Below are 18,362 nucleotides of genomic sequence, written 5' to 3'. Positions count from 1 at the left end.
GGCCTACTAATTGATTTACGACGGTCGATTCCTCTCAACGAGTTTGCTGTCAGAACAACATCCGCGCCACAACCATTCCAGTTAGCAACGGTCAAATAATTGTGTGGAAATAGGAGTTCAGAGCCTTCCTGGTAAATTGGTCAGCCGGAATTTTTTTTTTATATTTGCACGCCCCGTTCAGCTATTCTACAGCAAATCTACTCTAAGACAATTTGTTGAATGTCAAAGCAAGTCTTGCTGGGAATGTGCCAACTAAGACTTAATCCGGCGACCCTCCGACTCGCCGTGGCTGACGGAGCCGACAGAGCCGTTGGGGCGCGCGAGCTGCAGTTCTGGAAGCCAGTCTGCTGCGTTTGTGCGTGCTAATCTCAGGAGGGGAGTGAAACCTTTTTAAGCATCGATTGACCTTCCCGTCCCACCATCCTCCGTAGCCACCCGCGTGTCACCAATCCGCGCGGGAATCCCCCAGTGGCGGCTCCTCTTGCATCAACCTCCTCCTCTTCCCGGTGCTCTCCCCTCCCTCTGGAGGGGGGAGCGCCCCCTCTTGTTGCATGTCTGGTCTCGTCCACGAGCGCTGATTTACACGCTCGTTGATGTCTGTTAGTGTTGGCCCGTCACTCGCAACAAAGGATGCAGCCGTAGACCGACAAGTAGAGTTCCAAAACTCTTGTTTGGCCAGTACAGAGCGGCGCTATTTGATAATGCTGGCACGTCTTGCAATTGTGATCAATGTTTTATTTTTTGGGATAAAATGTTGTTCAAAAACACTTTTTGGCCACACGTTTGTTGCTTGGTTTTCCCTCAAATACAAAACTTTACAGTAGCAGTTTGTCATTACTGCCAATTAAACATGCAACTACGTACTTGTTTTGTTCGTCCACTTTGACGTAAATATAGCCTAGAATGCGAGGTGTGAAATAAAACCGAGGCAGGACAACTGAAGTTCTATGTTATCGTACCTTCGCTTAGGCTTAGGTTCGGAGCATTTTTATTTTTAATGATTTTGAGTCCGTAATGTACTGGCACATATATCGGTATCGCCGCATGCCTAGCACGGCTAGCATGCCCAGCACTGCTAGCATGCCTTTGCCCTTCATATTCCTTGTCAGTGACGTTTATACACAACAGACATTTGGGTTAAAGAGTTAAAAAAAAAAAAGAAATCCAGGCAGCGTCAAGGGGACGTTGGCAGCCTCTCGAACTCAAAGGTAAAGCCTGAGGCCACTCGATGTTGTGGACCTCCAGCTGGTAGCCGCTCCGCATGCCTCTGAATCTTTTTACAAGGCAGCCATCCTCCTCCAAATGCTGGTTTTGTTTTTGCTCGACGTCTTTTGCTTTTCAGGTGTGCGTTAACGCGTTAGCATATTTGCGTGCGCGCCGGCCTAAGACAAGCTGAATAATGCATCAGAACATTGCAAAGGTATTTATAGGAAAGCAGAGCAAATAAAGTTTAACGAGCGTGCTGGCCATCGGCGGCGAATACAGTGGTTTGTAATGCTCCCTATGGATTTGCCACCCCTGGCATAGAGGAATACAAATTCAGATTAGATTAGATTTTTAGATATAGGAAGAACATTTTTGCGTCAACTTCAACAAGTTCTTGATATAGACCAGCAATACAAAAAAAAAAAAGGGAGAAAAATATTTTGCTGGCTGCGTGAAAGGCGAGAGGCACGGCGTCTAAGGACGAGGCAACAAATTGAGCATGATCAAGCATTTTCATAAGAGACCGTTGACGTGTTGACAAACAGTCCATTAGTAAAATCCGTGTCGGGCGCCGCTCATTAATAAAAAGGAGCAAGTAATTGACTAAATGCACAATTCCAAGGAAAAGCTTTCACGCTTTGACTACTCAGTGGGAGCGATAAACGGCACGACACAGTTTGTGTACACGTCGTCGTGGAAACAAGTCCTAAGCGCGGCGCGTTGTGTTCTTTCAGAGAACAAGGAAATGAATGAGCCCTCGCGTACAATTGAGTGAGTCACGCCGGCCGGCATGAAGGTGTGTGGGATCTTTGGTTTTCACCATATTAGAAACACTGCCAATCAAGTTTATACAGGAAGCCAAAGCATGCTCCACTAACAAAAGCTCCTGACGAACAAATAGAAAGAAAGTCTTGTGCCGCTTTTGCCCGAGCGATGATGCGAGGAGAAGAAGCCTGCAAACGCTTTGGGACAACGCGTTATGTTGCACCAGCAACCTGTTGGCTGTTACCGCCGAAGCGCTTGGAGATTAAAATGGCTCTCGCTTGCGTCATCATTTGATGAGCTGTGTTCAGACTACCGACAGGCTGCATCCAATAAAATCGGACACGTGTCGACTGCCGGAGTGACGCTGGTGTCACATTTGTTCCAAAGTCTGCACATTACACATCAAACACGCACAAGCGAGGTCGTGCCACATGTTGGTCGGGTAATTGCTCCGCTCTGCTCTGTGTGTGTACACGCTGGACTATTACATAAGAGCCCCCGACAGAGGGGTTGAAAGTTCATTTCTCGCTATCTCGTCTCCCTCCATTTTTGCCAGTCAAGCTTTTATCTCCGTCAACTTCCTTCCTCTCGTTCGCTTCCTGCCGAACCTCTTATCGGCTCCCACCTGTGCTTTTTTTTTTTAAATACATATTGTAACCATTTTGTAGGGTTCCTCTACCTTGTCGCGCTTCATGGCAAATGTTCAAAGGATTTTGCGTTTTCTTGTCGTCGTCGCTCGCGATATGGCAGCTCACGTTTTTGCTATTGCTCCCAACGTCACAGATACTACAGTACAAGTGGACAAAAGTATTATGTACCTCATGTGCAGATATGTTCATGTTAGATGCATGGAACCTTTGACTATATACTGTATGGAAGTATTAAACAAAATGTGCGGCCATTGTTGATCTGGTCTGGCAGGTCGATGAGAGCGTCGTGACGGGGCACGGTACCCGAAGGGACAGCCCTCACTTGTCTGCTCCCTCCATTGAGTGTCTTTTGCGCGACGGTTATGTCACGCTCAGCCTTTCTATCGGGTTCTTTCTCTCGCTCACTTGCTTGCTCCGTTGAGCTCTTGCATAACACCCAGCTTTATTTTCCTCCATTGGACGATTTTAATCTTGCTCATGAGTCAGAGCGGTTCTGACCTGCCGCTGCTTATTGAGCTCGGGGTGGGACAACTGGTTGATAAAGATACTGAAGGTAATCAATGATTGAAAAGAAAGTATTTTCACAGTAAAGTGTCACAATTTGAGTCGTCTCAAGATTAAAATAAACACATTTATCTTGCATGTTATCTTGCAATAATGTACTGAATTTGATGATTTTACTGAATATAATACACTCTCAGCTACATTATGACTAAAATAAATATTTCATATCACATATGACGGTGCGCTAGCTTAAAAATATGGTTTGATGAGTTATTAGTTTGGCATAAAATTGACACGGCGGCTTGTCACATGGCAGTCAGTCGAATTGTGTTTTCCAATCTGTAGTGCACTTAAAACTGTTGGGTTATGGTGAGCGTGCCTTCTGTCATGTATAGAAAAATTGTCATTGTTCTTCCTGGCACGACACGGCTTGGGCGTGGAAAGCTGAACAAAGAAATTATTTGCGGCAAATAAATAATTGAGCCAATTAAAAGTAATTGGGTCATTGGGCCGGCACACCTGACGGATTATTATGGTCTTTTGCTGCAGCACAGCGGTTGGGAATCGGCGTTCTTTGACGCGCTTCCAATTTGAATTCTCGTCTCAAATGGAAATCTCGGCCTGTTTCTGCCTCACCTTTGTGGTTTCAGTGGAGCTCTTCAGTTGGTCCGGGCAGAGAAGATCCGCTCTCAGACCGCATGTGCCGCACGCGACTGCACGAGAGAGCAATTCGCCACATTTTGTTGTGTTCAAAGGGATCTAAGCTGTGACGGCCGTGGCAGTTTTTTGACAAAATCTGTCAGGGCATCCACGGCAATCACGATCCTGTCGTGGCAGCCTTTTTGTCAACGGTAACTTGAAATGTGATGCCGCGGCGTCCGAGAACGGGATGTTAACCTAGCAATAAACTTGTGGAGTGAATCAACAGTCAGCTAGCGCACGTTCCAAACGCAGTTGCTTGGTGTGTGTGTGTGTGCTCCAAACACTGACGCCTTCATTCATGCCTCCGATTTCCTCTCAAAGCTTTCACACATACACACAAGCGAGTGTTGTGGCTGACACGCTGGAGGGCTGGCAGCGATGTCTGTGCGAGGTGAGTATTGCGTAAGGCCGATCAACACTACTTAAGCTCGTCCCCCTAAAGCTGCTTAACGACGCGGCCGAGCAAGGGAACGCGGTGACAGGCGGCTACACCGAGTGTTTAAGACGGACGCATAAACACGCGGCACTCTGGCCCTTTGTGGCGCTTGGCGTGCACTCGGAAATGCGTCCACTTGAGTATTCTGCTGTATGGCAGCGACAGGTAAGCTGAAGATACTCGGCACTCATCAAGACAACCAATATGGTGCACATTTGTTTTTTAGCCATCATTTTGAGAACGTTTTGATAACAGTGCCCAGAGACGTGATTGCAGTGTAAAGTCATGCAGATGCAAACCAAGAATAGAGCTCCTAGTGGCTCAGTAAGATGCTGTCAAGAGTATATTTTAAGACTAGACGCTTGCGTCTGTCTACGTGTGTTGCTCCACAATTTGTGTTCAAATATCCATGGCTCAATTGTAAAGCCGGGACTATCAGTACTAACACATCGGTACTAGCACGTCAATGGCGACTTGCATTGTTTTTAGAATTGACAAACACGATGCTAATTGTTAGCTCATCAATGTCATTTTAAATTTCATGTTTGCATTAAGCTCGCTATGCCCAGCTGGACAAAGTCAAGTCCAAAATTTCACTTTTCACTTGGATGAAACTTTGACATTGCCAATTAATTATCTGTGACGCAAGTCGACGTGCTGCTAAGTTTGTCTCTTTTTCAGCGTGACCTTTTGTCACTTCTCTCCTTTCAGCTCCCGCAGCACATGCTCACATAAAACACACAGACACACACCTTTCCCAACAGATGTGGCCAGAGCCTTCTCCCTCTTCTAAAATTAGCTGCAATAAAAGAATGGCAGGAAAGTGCACTAACACAAGTGATGGACAGAAGCTTGAGAACTGGAGGAAGGAACAGGTTGATGGGACCGTTGGAAATAGCCCGTGTGTATTTTGGGCGCTGTTGACACATGCTGCTGACGCACAGGAAGCGCGGCGGGCACAGACGCGACTCCCCATTTATTGCCTATTGTTTGTCAAAAAAAAAACCCCAAACATCTCATTTGAGTGCCACCATGCCTGTGAAGCGCTTCATCGTGTTCGATATCATCATTTGAGCCAACATACAAGTCAGAACAGGGCAGTTCGATAGGCGTTTTTTCTTTTAAACAATTTCCAAGCTTGTGGCTTGCTCTGACCAACAGCCACGTGGCCTGTTTTCTTCCTCTACCACGGTGGTGACATAAAGCTGCTGCCAGAAAATCATTTTCCTAATTGTGTTTCCATTAGCGCCATTAATGCCGCATGCCCGTCGACGCCTCCTCTTCCCCCAAGCGTTGGGACAACAGTGCTGGTGGATGTCCCAAGGGGCCCGGAGTGCAAAGCCCCCGTTTTAACTTGGCCACATCTGTCCCCCTTGATGATGGCCGGGAGCATCGCGACAAGTCTTATCGCCACCTTGTTTTCCGTCATTGTTTTGTCACGTGCTTGTGTTTTTGTTGTTGTTGTTGAACACTCCAGGCTCCCCAGGCCCCAACTGTTCTGCTCACAATAGTGCAAGGCTCATAACAAGAAGCACATGCAAAAGCCAAGCGTGTCATGTGTCCTACAGCTGTCCGGAATGTCGTCATCTGATTTTTGCGACAAGACGGAAAAAAGTGGGTGATTAGGCGGAAAGACGTATTCATTAATTGAAGACGGCACAGGTGTTGCTAGCACACCTCACATGTGGGCAAGGAGAGCCACGCTCGCCGATGCACTTACTGACCGCAACAAACGCACAAATAGAAAACAAGGACACGCTCAAGGTGTCGCTGTCGGCCGCAAAGACGTTTTACGCCACTGGGCCATGCCCCTTCAAGGTACACACACAACATAGATGTATGCTCAAGACTGCATTCTGACATCCACACACTTCAAAGGTAAACGGCCATTTTGTGTCCACTTGCTCTGGTCTGAGAACAGCTCTAACTTGCTAAGAAAGCTTTCCCGTTGGCCCCGCATCACGCTCCCGTACAAGAGCGCTTCACTGCGACATCCAAGCGAAAAAGACAATTTTCACAGTCTTGTGGAAACGGACGCATTCGATCCATTAGCGAGTGAAGTTATTTCTGCAAATTTGCACTAATGTCTCGCCACTTAGCGGACGCCACAGGTCACATGCAAAAGATGTGAAAAGAACACACGCTGCAAATAAATTACACTTCCCGAGAGGCAATGCACGTGAATCACAGCTGGAGCGCTCAACAGAACGCTACATTTCGTTTATGATGCGGAAGGACTTTGTGGGCTTGATGCCAGAGAAAGAAAGCGGCGTGCTAAACTTCTCAAGACGCTGCAGAGAAAAGCCCAGATGTCTGTTGGCAACGCTGGAAGTTAACGGCTGATCGGTTGGTAATGAACAAAAAACAAACAAGCGGGCCTTTCCGGGGGCTAGCTTCCCAAAATTAATCATGTAAATTGCTGAGTTGCGTAAATGCAAGAGGGTCGGGTCCGCTGTCTTCCAAATAAGTGGGCAATTTGGCATAGGAATGATTGATGGAGAGCGAGACGCATGCACCTGTTGAAGCAGACGGTGTTTTTTTGGCGTGACAGCAGCAACCAACTTGAGTGTCAATGAGCTGGGGCAGAATGAAAAGAACGAGAACAAGAAAAACGAGTCGCTGGCTGGCAACGCTTACAAACAAAACGCTTTCAAACGTCAGTTTGCGTCAGCGCTGACTCAGGGCGCCGATGCGTTTGAAATTTCGCTCTTGACGACGCAAACTCTCCCCCGTTCGCTCGGCTCGGCGCTCTCGACCGGCGCGGTCTGGTCTCCTAGCAACCGGACACTTAAGGCCTAAAAATAAAGCCCTCCCTTGCCAAAGAAACGCACTGAACAACAATAACAATATAAACGCTAAAGACCATTCGTACCCGTGGGAGCGGCATTTCACAAAGCAGATGGGAAAGGCAACAGGTCGTTGTCAGGAGACAGTTCTGCGCTACATACGCGTACATACTACAGTGCGTGCGTTTGTGTGCGTGTGTGTTCGCTCTCCTCGATGCTGGCGCTGCTCAAGGCAAACAAGTCTGAGCGAGTGAGCGAGCGAGTGTGCAACAGGCTAGCAACAAGGTTGCTGTCTAGCAGTTTGAATGGAGGCGAGCTCGACAAGGCCTCTTGCTTTCTCTTTCAGCACGCTAGACTCTTTTTTTTTTTTTCCTCTGACCGACCCGATGTTACAAAACGTAGCATGATTAAACAAGACAACCGAATCACAGGCGAAGTCTGGCGCCTGAAGACAAGGCGGGTGAAATGCCGCTAGACCTTTGGAGGATGTTAGTGAAGTAACACAAAAAGGAGCAAGAGTGGACAGATCAAATCCCAGGGCCCAATGAATATGGAGGCAAAAATAAAAAAAAACATTGCCAGGATTTGTCTGAACCTAATTCGTTCCGTGGTTACGTTCGCTCAAAACATTCATATTTAAAATCTTTTCCCTTAATATTTGAATGGGGAATCCATTAATCTGCTACACCGCCCCCCCCCCCCCATATTTGCAAAAAAATTGCATTTAATGAGGAAAAATAGTCCATAATATAGTAAATATAGTCCATAATACTGCACTTCATAAAAGCACACGATTGGCATAATTTAATACAATTAAAAATAATGAAACTGTCATTCAGTTAACTGATGAGAGCAAGTCATGTCAAGACAAGTACAATAAAATTAGCGAGGAGGTCGGTGCTTTTAAGCAATCAACGTGTGTTGTCTGGACTTGGTGATTGCGCTCGCTTTGTCATCACACAGATTTGAGCAAATGCGTCACGACTCGGGAAACGGATGTGCCGCTGTACTGCAGTGGCTCGCTTCCCGTCCATCTGGTAGCAGCGGCGCATTCCAGGAAGCCTCGGAGCCTCCCCCAAACTTGGTTTAGCCTGCACGTTAACCTTTGTCGGTACCTAACCTCCAGCATCATCTAATTGACATCTGCTGCTCACGGAAATGATTAAAATCATCTGTTCTGTCACCGTACAAGCAATTTTCAGCTAAATACTGAACTGCTATGAACGTAAAGATTTGTGTACTACAATTTAATAGTGATGAATCAACATTGAGATGTCACATATCAAATGTACAGCACGGCCACCATTTATAATTCAAATCGGGCGATTTTGATTTGATTTGAATAGCTGCTGCTGTTCATCACTTTTGTCAACGTGATGAGTCCAAATGGATCAAAATGACAGCAGTGCAGAGTGCTCAGCAGCGTCCTTACGTGCTCCTCCGCAGTCGGAGCACGGTGGCGAGTGTAGGCAGCGTGTTGTTGAACCAGAGGTGAAGTGTTAACTGGCAGCTCTCAAGCTGCTGGCTGGAGAAGTGCATTAACACCCGGACGCCAGCTCGGTAGAGCCACTCAATGCGAGGGAGCCGGGGGGGGGGAATTATGGCGCCTGTGTCTTGTAACGTGCTCCTGTTAGGCCTTAACAGCGTTGCCCTAAAACTGACTTGGAAGGAAGTTAGAAGCCCGGCACAAAGAAAGAACTATTTTTTCTAGTAGGCACTCTTGAAATGGCTTCATTTTGCTTGATTCCTTCATTTTTGAAGACTTAGCTATGCATCAAGTCAAGTGGAGTGTTTGTGAAATCGTTTCTCATTTCTGTGGCCGTCAGTCACACTTGACTCAATATGAGAGAAAAACAAATTGTGCGTCCGATGTTACAAGTCGGCAAAATGGGACGACACTGCAGCCGTTGTGCCTCGAGAGCAAAAAAGGCTCTTGTGCCAATGACACAATACTGTTCTGTTCTTCTTAACACACTCGGGGGAGCGCATTGGCACACAAACACGCACTCCCACCAGGCTTGTTTAGGAGCGTGATTATGCGCCTAAAAAAAGTAGTGGTCCAACGCACCTGAGTGCCGTCTCAGGTGCGATGCCGCGGGGACACAGAGCGTGTTTGCTTGCATATTTTTTTTTCTTCTGGCCGCTTGTGCTCATTTTAGCTGTATCGTTCCCGTGTGAAAACACCAGCCCGTGTGTGTGCGTGTGTGCGTGCGTGTGTGTGTACTGTATGCGTGTGTATGTGTCGCGGGTTGCGCCTTTAGTCTTCCCAGGAGGTCGCGGCCACAGCGTCGCCACCCATTTTGCTCTCACCGGTGAGATCGTGCATCAAAACAGCTGTTTAAATATTCACTCATTTTGACTGCACTCGTTAAGCGTTCATAATGATTTGTCCTGGTCGAGTTTTAACATTTCAGACACATGAGAAGGGAAATCTTCACACTGTTCTTTCAGTGTGTGACCAACACAGCAAACGTGAGGAAAATAAATCACAACCCGCTTCAAATGATAGTCACGCAATGCAGGACAATCCAAAGTTTGGGCCTTTGAAAATGCTCAAAGTAGGTTTGACTGATTATCGGTACGTGTAAAAAAAAAAAAAATCGATGTAATCAAAGTCAAAGTCTGCTTTATTGTCAATTTCTTCACATGCCAAGACACACAAAGAGATTGAAATTAAGTTCCCACTATCCCACGGTGACAAGACATAGTACACAATATACATACAGGTAAACAACATAAAAAGTAAAAACAAGAAGGCACAAACAATGAATAAATAAGAGTGATGAATAAATAATAAATAAACAAATAACATAATAAATAAGAGGAGCAAAAATGGAGCAAGTGTGCATACAGCAGACAGTCAGAATATAGCGCAAAAGTACAGGACGCTACGCAGAATGGGAGAGAGAGTTCAGGATCCTAACAGCCTGGAGTATGAAGCTGTTGGTGAGTCTGGTGGTGCGGGAGCGCAGGCTCCTGTACCTCTTCCCAGAGGGCAGAAGATCAAACAAAGAGTGAGCGGGGTGACTCACCTCACACACAATCGTGGTCGCCTTGCAGGTGGGATGGGAGGTGTAAATGTCCTTCAGGGAGGGGAGTGAAACACCAATAAACTTACCAGCCGTGTTCACTATGCGCTGCAGGGCCCTCATGTTGTATTCAGTGCAGCTACCACCCCAAACAGCGATACAACTGGAGAGGACGCTCTCAATGGTGCCACGGTAGAATGTAGTCATGACGGCCGGAGGAGCACTTGGTCGCCTGAGTTTCCGCAGGAAGTACAGGCGGCGCTGAGCTTTCTTCGCCAGTGATGCGGTGTTGGTGGACCAGGAGAGGTCCTCACTGATGTGCACCCCCAGGAATCTGGTGCTGCTCACTCTCTCCACCACAGCACCGTCGATGGTCAGTGGCAGGTGTTGGGTGTGACCCTTCCGGAAGTCAACAACAATCTCCTTGGTCTTGTTGACGTTCAGCAGGAGGTTGTTGTCCCTGCAGCTCCATTGACAGGTAAAAATTCAGATCACCTAATTAATTGGCCACTTCATTAAAAAATATGTAGAATGAATCAAATAACTTATTTTTGGGTCCCTTGACGCTTACAAGAGGGTTACAGACGATATGATTGTCAATACAAGGTCATACAAGTCGAGCAATAGAGGCTTTGCAGCTGACGTCATCAAGCTACCCACATTAGCTTGGCGGCCATCTTGGCGGTCAACTTTTCAGTGCCGGTCAACGACTCACACACGCTTTCTTGTTATATCTGCTGCTATTTGAGCTTAAAAATGCCGGATACCTGCTGTCCTGTTGGATGTAGCAATAGACGAGGCGATAAACCAAATCTTAGCTTCTATAGATTTCCGGCAAACATGAAAAAACGTGATAAATGGATCGCGGATATTTGTCGTGAACGATGGAAACCTACGATTTACACAAGGATATGCAATGAGGACTTCATATCAGGTATGTAAACAAACTATTCACCCCTGATTTGTTTCACAAAATGTGAAATAATACAATATGGGATGATACAAATATGATTGTTGAAAATGCTGGGTGCATTTTTAGAAAGGCAGCAAGAGCAGCAAGGCAGGGAATGGGATGATTTCTTCAGTTCACCCCCCCGTTTTTATTTTGTGTTTATTTTTTCATGATGCTTCATCTGATTGGCTTGAAAACGTTATCAATGTAAATATTGAACTTCATATTGGAATTGAACAATTAATTCTCGAGTGAATGCATTAGGAAATTTCCCAAAAAATTATTATGAACCTTGTGAAACAATTTTTTTTTAATGTAGCATTTTTTAACAAGAGGGTTTTTGTTACTTCATTTGGCACAAGGTAAAATCTACATTGGTAAAGTTTTCAAGCCATTGGCACAAGGTTAAAATTTTTATTGGTTAAGTTTTCAAGCCAATCAGATGTGGCATCGTGCAAAAATAAACAAAAAATAAAAATGGTAGCAACTTGAACAGACAGGTACAGTATCTGAATGATTTCACTCTATTCAGTTTTTTAATATGTCAAGTTATGAAATGCCATTACAAAACAAATCGACGAGGTAATTATAAATATCTGGATATGAGCGTTCAGGCAGGTCGGCTGTTGCAAAATGCTCGGGCGATTTTAGCATGCTTCTCGGTAAAAGGTACGGATCCGTTGTGCCAACAAGGTTCAACTTCTCTCTGTAACGTTTCTTGGAGTCTTCATCCAAATGCCTAACTTCGTTGGATAGCAAATCAGCCATAATTCGGAAGAAATCGGTGAAAACGTAGCGCAGAAATCAGACAATCCATACAAACACGTAGGAACGAGCTGACGAGTTGACCGCCAAGATGGCGGCATAACACAAAATCACGTGATAAAACCACGTGACTGCAAAGCCTCTATTGCCTCATTTCATTTCCAGAGGTTGTGAATGTTTGTCATTGTCTTTGTTTTATGTTGTAATGCATTTAAAAAACAGGAAAGTATCTTCCGATTTGTGCTGTCCAATTTAAAGGGCAGGAACGATTAGTTGGTCAAGCTCGATTGTGTGAGAATCGAGCGTTTGTTGACTTTGATCACAAGGGAGAGAAAATGGCCAAATTTGTCCCAATTGTCAATTCCAAAGTGAACTTGGCAGGCTTTGAAACAAGTGTGTCAACCAACGGCTACTCCAAGTGCAGTTCCCAGTCGGACATAAGGGCTGAATGTTCGGGAAGAGACAATCCTTTTTAGGCCTTTTTTCTCTGCCTTTTAATTCCCGCCGGCTGGAAGTGTCACTGTCCAGAGAGCGACCACATCTTACAGCGTTGCCGTCCTAAATCTTCCGTCCTTCTCCTCCCTTCCCTCTTTTGCTCGTCCTCCTCAGAACAAAAACGCCACTGTGTGTGCAAGAAGCTATTTTTGTCCCTTCCCAGGCCACAAAGACTTGTGTTCTCTGTGGGCTGCTGGCTCTTCTGTGGCAGCCAGTAAAAGCCTATAGATGTGGATGACCTCGAGGAACGGCTGAGCAGCTTCCATGTTTTTACTTCCTGATGTGCGTTGAACCGGACCCACTCCCCTTTTTTCTGAATTATTTAAAAATGGACATGCTATAAGGTATATCATTCCAAGTTTTGTAGAGTCCGATAGAAACTAGCATTGGTGAAAAAAAAAAATCCCTTTGATTGGCTTTTTGGAAAAATGCACCTCTAAAGTTGCATGACAGTCGTGAGTTGTAACCAATGCTAATTCACTCGATGAGACCTCAGCATATTTCTCCACAGTTGTTGTTACTTTACAATCACAGCACTGTGTGAAATTGAAAAAAGTAGTTTTCCAAAAAATGACTTGAGTAAGAGTACATGAGTTTTGAGTGAAAAGACAACTGCTGAGTAACTTTGGATGATTAATTAAAACCCAAACAAGTATTGTATGTTGCGTCAAAGAGACTCTTCCAAGTCCAATGACTTGCGTCGATGCAGCGCACCTTTGCTTGGAATGCTCTCGGTGGGGTGGGCGGAGTCGAGGCGCCGAGGTATTGACGTCGATGAGCTCAGACGACCTCGGCGCGGCAAGTGCTGGCGAGCCCACCTCGGCTCGTCGCTGCCTTTTCATTGTGCCCTCATCTCTTGCCTCTCCACTTTCCCCTTGGGGAGCTTTCCCGCTCAGCCAAGAATGTCTCGACTGGTTTGAATGAAAACGAAGGCTACGAGCTATAAGCGCGTGTATGGCACTTTTGAATGCTTTTTAGCGACTCTCTGAACCGGCGGTGACCTTCGGCATCTTCACGCGCCGTAGTTAAGCAAGCAGCCGTTGCGCAACAGCGCCGTGAATTTCTCAGTTGATTTGCCCCCGGGATTCTCACGTCTGCTGGCCTATCGCTCTCTCCTCTTTTTCCCGACAGCATTTTGGCACTTTAGCATCTGTGTTCCGGACAGCTCCCCCTTCTTTGAATGACCTGCCAGGAGGCTTTATGTACCTGGCACCATTCTGTCACAAGGCCGTTCAAGGTGCTTAGCATAAAACATGCCAAGTTGCAAATATTTTTACCTGCAATCAAATAGCCGATTTTTCTCATGCGTCTCTCAAAACTATTTTGGCTTCACTGTTGGAACAGACAAAGCGTTCAAAAGGCCTTTATGGCCTTCGCAGAGGATTTAGCTACAGGCATGCCAAAATACGCAAAATCAATTCACTGTTGGGAAGAACGTAATATTGTCGCACAGAATCTTCATGTTCGGATTTCAGAAAGCGGTTCAAAAGATGTTCATGTTTTTGACTTGCTCGCATATATTTTTTCACATACTATATGGGACGCATATGAGCCAAGAGGACGAGGCGAGAGCTAGTGACCTAACCCCCCTCGTCTTGTCTTTGACCTCTTCTCTACCTCTTTCAGCCGCTTCCTTTCCTCCCGGGGGGAGATACCAGATAGCCATTACACTATACGCGCACAATCTGCATCAATAATGCAGAAGCGAGCGTGTGCGCAGCCCTGACGAAAGGGCCGAGTCTAATCTCTGCCCTGGGACGGGCGGAGAGTGCAAGAGCATTACGAGGGGCAGGTGGTCGAAAGTGATGCAAAAGGGGGGTAAGGAGTGGGAGGCAGGGAGCAGTCCAAGGGAAGATGAGATGGGGCGAGCAGTGGAACAGGCAGAGAATAGAGAAAAAAATAGTGGGGGGGGGGGCAACAGCGGGGGAGGGACATTTGGGAAAACAAGTGGGAAGAGTGTGGGACAATGGTCGAGGTGAGGGGGGGACTGAGGGGGATTAAGGGAGCGATGAGATCATAGCTCGTCTGCTAGTCTGTTGTCATCCAGGTCAGATTGCTGCCCCCCGCGACCACCAACAACCCCCACCCAAATCCTGCTCTCCTGGAGTGCGGATGCCTCTCTTCCTCAGTGCGGGGGGGGGGGTTAGAAAAGGAGAGACTTGGGAATTCAAATGTGAGCTGCCAATTGTCACCACACAACTTCTGGCTCAGGATGCAAGAGCTCGCTCACGAAATGTGGACAGACGTGCATGAGATCGAATGTTGCGGTCATAAAAGCTTTATTAAGCCGACAGCAGAAACCTGCAAGTCAGCATTCGAGAACGTTGCTCATTTCTCCCTCTCAACCTGATTGGAAATTGGAGCGGCAAGCCCTCCACTTGAGTGTCCGGCAACATCGGGCGAGAGACATCGGAGCTTTGAAACTGTCTGACTGTCTGAAGAAAGCACGCCGGCGACGCAAATTAAAAGACTTCGCGCGAACGTGAGCAAAGAAGGGCTCCAAAGCGCCGCGCTTCTGTTTACATTGCGTAAGCGCCCAAAAATGAGAAAAATGAGATTCACAAGAGCCACCAACATGATTGCGTTACGCAAGCCACCAAATGGTTCTGGGCGCAGATTATCCGTCTCGCCTCGGGCTGCTAAATCCAGTGACATGTATAATCTGACGATTTGGGCCTGCTCGTCTCACCGTTTCCAACCCAACTTGCAAAGCGGCCGTGTTTCTGCAGTCTGACTGTGCGCTTCTTGTCCGTCTGAGCAGCAGGTGGTTGGAGATGAGAGATGAGCGGTTTGTTTTTTCTCCGCTCGTAGGAAAGGGTGAGTGGCAGGAACGAGGCGCAGGAGGCCGAGTGCCCCGCAATGGCCGCTAACACAATTTTGAGCACAGTGCGCTCACTGTGCTTCCTGTGAGGAGCAGGCGATGGCTGTTAAAACAGGAATGGGCTTTGTACAAAGACCCGAGTTGGTCATCCCGAGACCAGGACCGCAGATGAAGCCATCAGGCCGCTTCCCCTTTTTATTTCTGCATTTTTTTTGGCTAAACGATATGAAGGCCTTCACCGTCATGGATGTCAAACTGGCCTCAGACGCTCATATAGCAAGTCATCTTAAGATCACAAGTCTAGGGAAAGTGGCGGCAAGCGTCATGGGCCTCAGGTGCTCGAGCGCTTTGAGAGCTTTGAAGGTGCCAGGGCTGGAAGCAACTAAAAGATTCAGTTTGCTGATCGCCATAGTTTGAATAGCACAACGTGTGATGACTTTGCAATCCAAGAGCAACAAGAAAATGCGTTAAAATGCAGACCTCTGCCAAGGTGGCGCGCTTGTGGGTTGCCTTGCAACAAAAGACTTCTGGCAATAGACGGCTTAGGCTTTTTTTTAGAATGCTAAAAAAAAAACTTGTAAGGAAAAATAAAGTGACTGCAAGCTGACAAATTGGAAACCACAATTGACAGCAAGGTCCCAACGACAGGAAATCTCGGTGTGGCCCAGGAAGAACGCGCCACGATGTTTTGTGACGTCACGGCTGGCTCCATGTTGAGAATATTCTACTTGACCAAGGGGGGCGGTGAATCGCTCAAACCAAATTGATCTTCTGATTCTCAATTTTGTCACTCCTTCTTTTGGCCACGACAGGTTTCGCCTTCCCGGACTGGGCCTACAAGCCTGAGTCGAGCCCGGGCTCGCGGCAGATCCAGCTGTGGCACTTCATCCTGGAGCTGCTGAGGAAGGAGGAGTACCACGACGTCATCGCCTGGCAGGGCGACTACGGCGAGTTTGTCATCAAGGACCCCGACGAGGTGGCCCGCCTCTGGGGGGCCAGGAAGTGCAAACCCCAAATGAACTACGACAAACTCAGTAGGGCACTCAGGTAAAATATTCTTGTCTTTGCCAGTTCCAACGACCAACCTACAAGGAGAATCAATAGCGTACACTTTGGCACTCGTTGGCGCCAGACATTCCGTCCGTCATGTCTGTTTCCATCCAAATAGCAACGAGCCAACCCTGGCCATGTGCCCTCACGCTCACTATCGACCCGTAGCGGGTCGGTGCCCCTTGTGCCAAGTAAAACACTCACTGCCTTCTGTTTAGACTTTTAATTTGCCACCGCGGGGCTGAGATTGTTGGTGCCTTGTCCCGCGCATTTGTAGTGCTAATGTGGTGGCTCCACGTTGATCGTCTTGTAAGATTGATATTTGTATTGATCGATTACTGAGGTGAGAGACGAGGTCTCGAGATGTTGATGATCGCGTATGTATGTGTTCAACTCTTGTTCAACTCTTCTTCCTGGGAATGACCTCGAGTCAACTCGTTCGTATCCAAACTTAGACTAAATCCCTTTAAAAAAAGCTACGTGTTCCAACACAATTAGAGGTTGGAGGCTTTACTTTGTTTGAAATAGAAGGGGCTTTCGATGACTTGCTATTTAGCTTTGAGATTACAAGCCACGCAAAGTCATGAGTCGTCATTTAGCATCAGACAGACAGAAAGAATGCGTACTCGGACCCTCATGCCGATTATTTTTAGCACATCCGCGTCCATCCTCTGGAGCTGTGACAGATTGCAAGCTTAAGCGCAGCCAAGTGCTTAAATATAGCCAGTCTTAGCATCCGCCCGTCTCTTTTCTCCATTCTTGTTTGTTCCTCTGAGGATGGCTGAATGGACCTAAGTCACCTTTCAGCCACAATCAAGCGGGTGGGTGTGGCCACCTGACGTGACACCCGATCTGTCCTCAGAGCCCGGTCGGCCGAGCGGATGCGCATCAGTAGGAATGTGGCGCCCCGAAAGATTAAAAGGCAACGCGCGCACACGTGTGCTTGTTAGCGCGGCGGCGCGATGTCTGTCGGCGGCCCGGCAGGCCGTCATATGGAAGAAAGCTGCCGTCTGCTATTGGCATGTGGCAATTAGCGTCCTCACACCTTCGAGTGTTTTCAAGGGTTCCTTTTCATCATTGCTTTTCATACCATGCCTGCCTGCTGAACACGTGCCGGAATATCTTTTCCCACACTTTTGCTTTTGATTGGCTTTGATTGCTTGCTGTGTGGGCAGCTGATCATTTCAACTAAGGACGGATGTAGTACCGCTATTAAGAATTTTTAGAATCGAACCAAGGTCCACCGTAAACGGTAAAGCACCTGCCCCTCATTTTCCTCCCTCCCGCTTTGTACAGTTCCCAGCCCCCTCGGTTCTCCCATCTAACGGTCAGTAGCGGCGCATGGGTTCTCTACGCGCCGATCAGAGGTCAGAGGGGCCCGCCCGCCTGCCGCCCGCCTGCCGCACACAGCTGGAAAAGATTAACAAGGCAAGGCATGTGCACAAGCGCGCCATTGTGGCAGCTGGCTGGCTCACGTCGGCATCATTGTCAAGTGGAATCGAGCGGCCGCCACTTGATAAAAAAACTAAACATGCAAAAGCGGAATCAAGTAAAATAGAAAATGGTGAGTGTAACCCCCAAGGTTGAGGACGAGATACATTTTCCTGTAAGAAATCGTGTCAAGTAGCATTGAAACGTTTTTGGGGAGGGAAAAATTCATCCCTTATCTTCAACAAGCCAATTTTTCAAGATGACTCACTCTGCTTTTGCAACTTTTGAAGTTGGCACTTTGCGAAAAGACGTCGCAACAGAAGCGTGCGTCCACGTCAGTCCAGCGACTGCGTCCGTGCAATGGGCTACAGGAAACGCACCCACTCCAACTCATCCGGCCAGTCGTGGGTCACGAGGCCAATGTGGCAGCAAAGTTCAAGGCTGGCGGCCCACGTGCACGCGCGCATGTGAGCTTCCCATTGTGTGTGTCGCTGCATTATTCTGACTGAATACGGCTTTTATGCGCTCCTCACTTACACACACGCCAGAGTACATGTTAACATTTGCAGGACATGTGATCAGCATAACCTAACCGTCACCAAGAGAAACAGAGAGACAGAGAGAGAGAGTAAAGGTCAGGGGTTCGAGGCCCGGCGCAGGCAGGTTTTGATCCTCAGTGTGGAGTTTGCAATGTTGTCCCCATGTGACATTGTATGTCTATCATGTTTTTATTTTTATTTTGGAGGAATCAAATACTGTTTAAATGAAGT

The 18,362-nt window shown here is 47.2% G+C and overlaps 1 protein-coding gene across 2 annotated transcripts in view; it reads left to right on the top strand.

Annotated features, from left to right (window-relative positions):
* erfl3 (Ets2 repressor factor like 3) overlaps positions 1 to 18,362 on the top strand; it is a 36,314-nt gene that overhangs the window by 6,861 nt on the left and 11,091 nt on the right. For both annotated transcript variants that reach the window (XM_037273243.1, XM_037273244.1), the window contains exon 2: positions 15,924 to 16,158. In XM_037273243.1, the coding sequence (XP_037129138.1) occupies positions 15,924 to 16,158 (235 nt within the window). The remainder of the gene's footprint in view (positions 1 to 15,923; positions 16,159 to 18,362) is intronic.

This window comes from Syngnathus acus, chromosome 16 (genome assembly GCF_901709675.1).
Source record: "Syngnathus acus chromosome 16, fSynAcu1.2, whole genome shotgun sequence".
NCBI lineage: Eukaryota > Metazoa > Chordata > Actinopteri > Syngnathiformes > Syngnathidae > Syngnathus > Syngnathus acus.
This window is presented reverse-complemented; position numbering and strand designations above follow the sequence as displayed.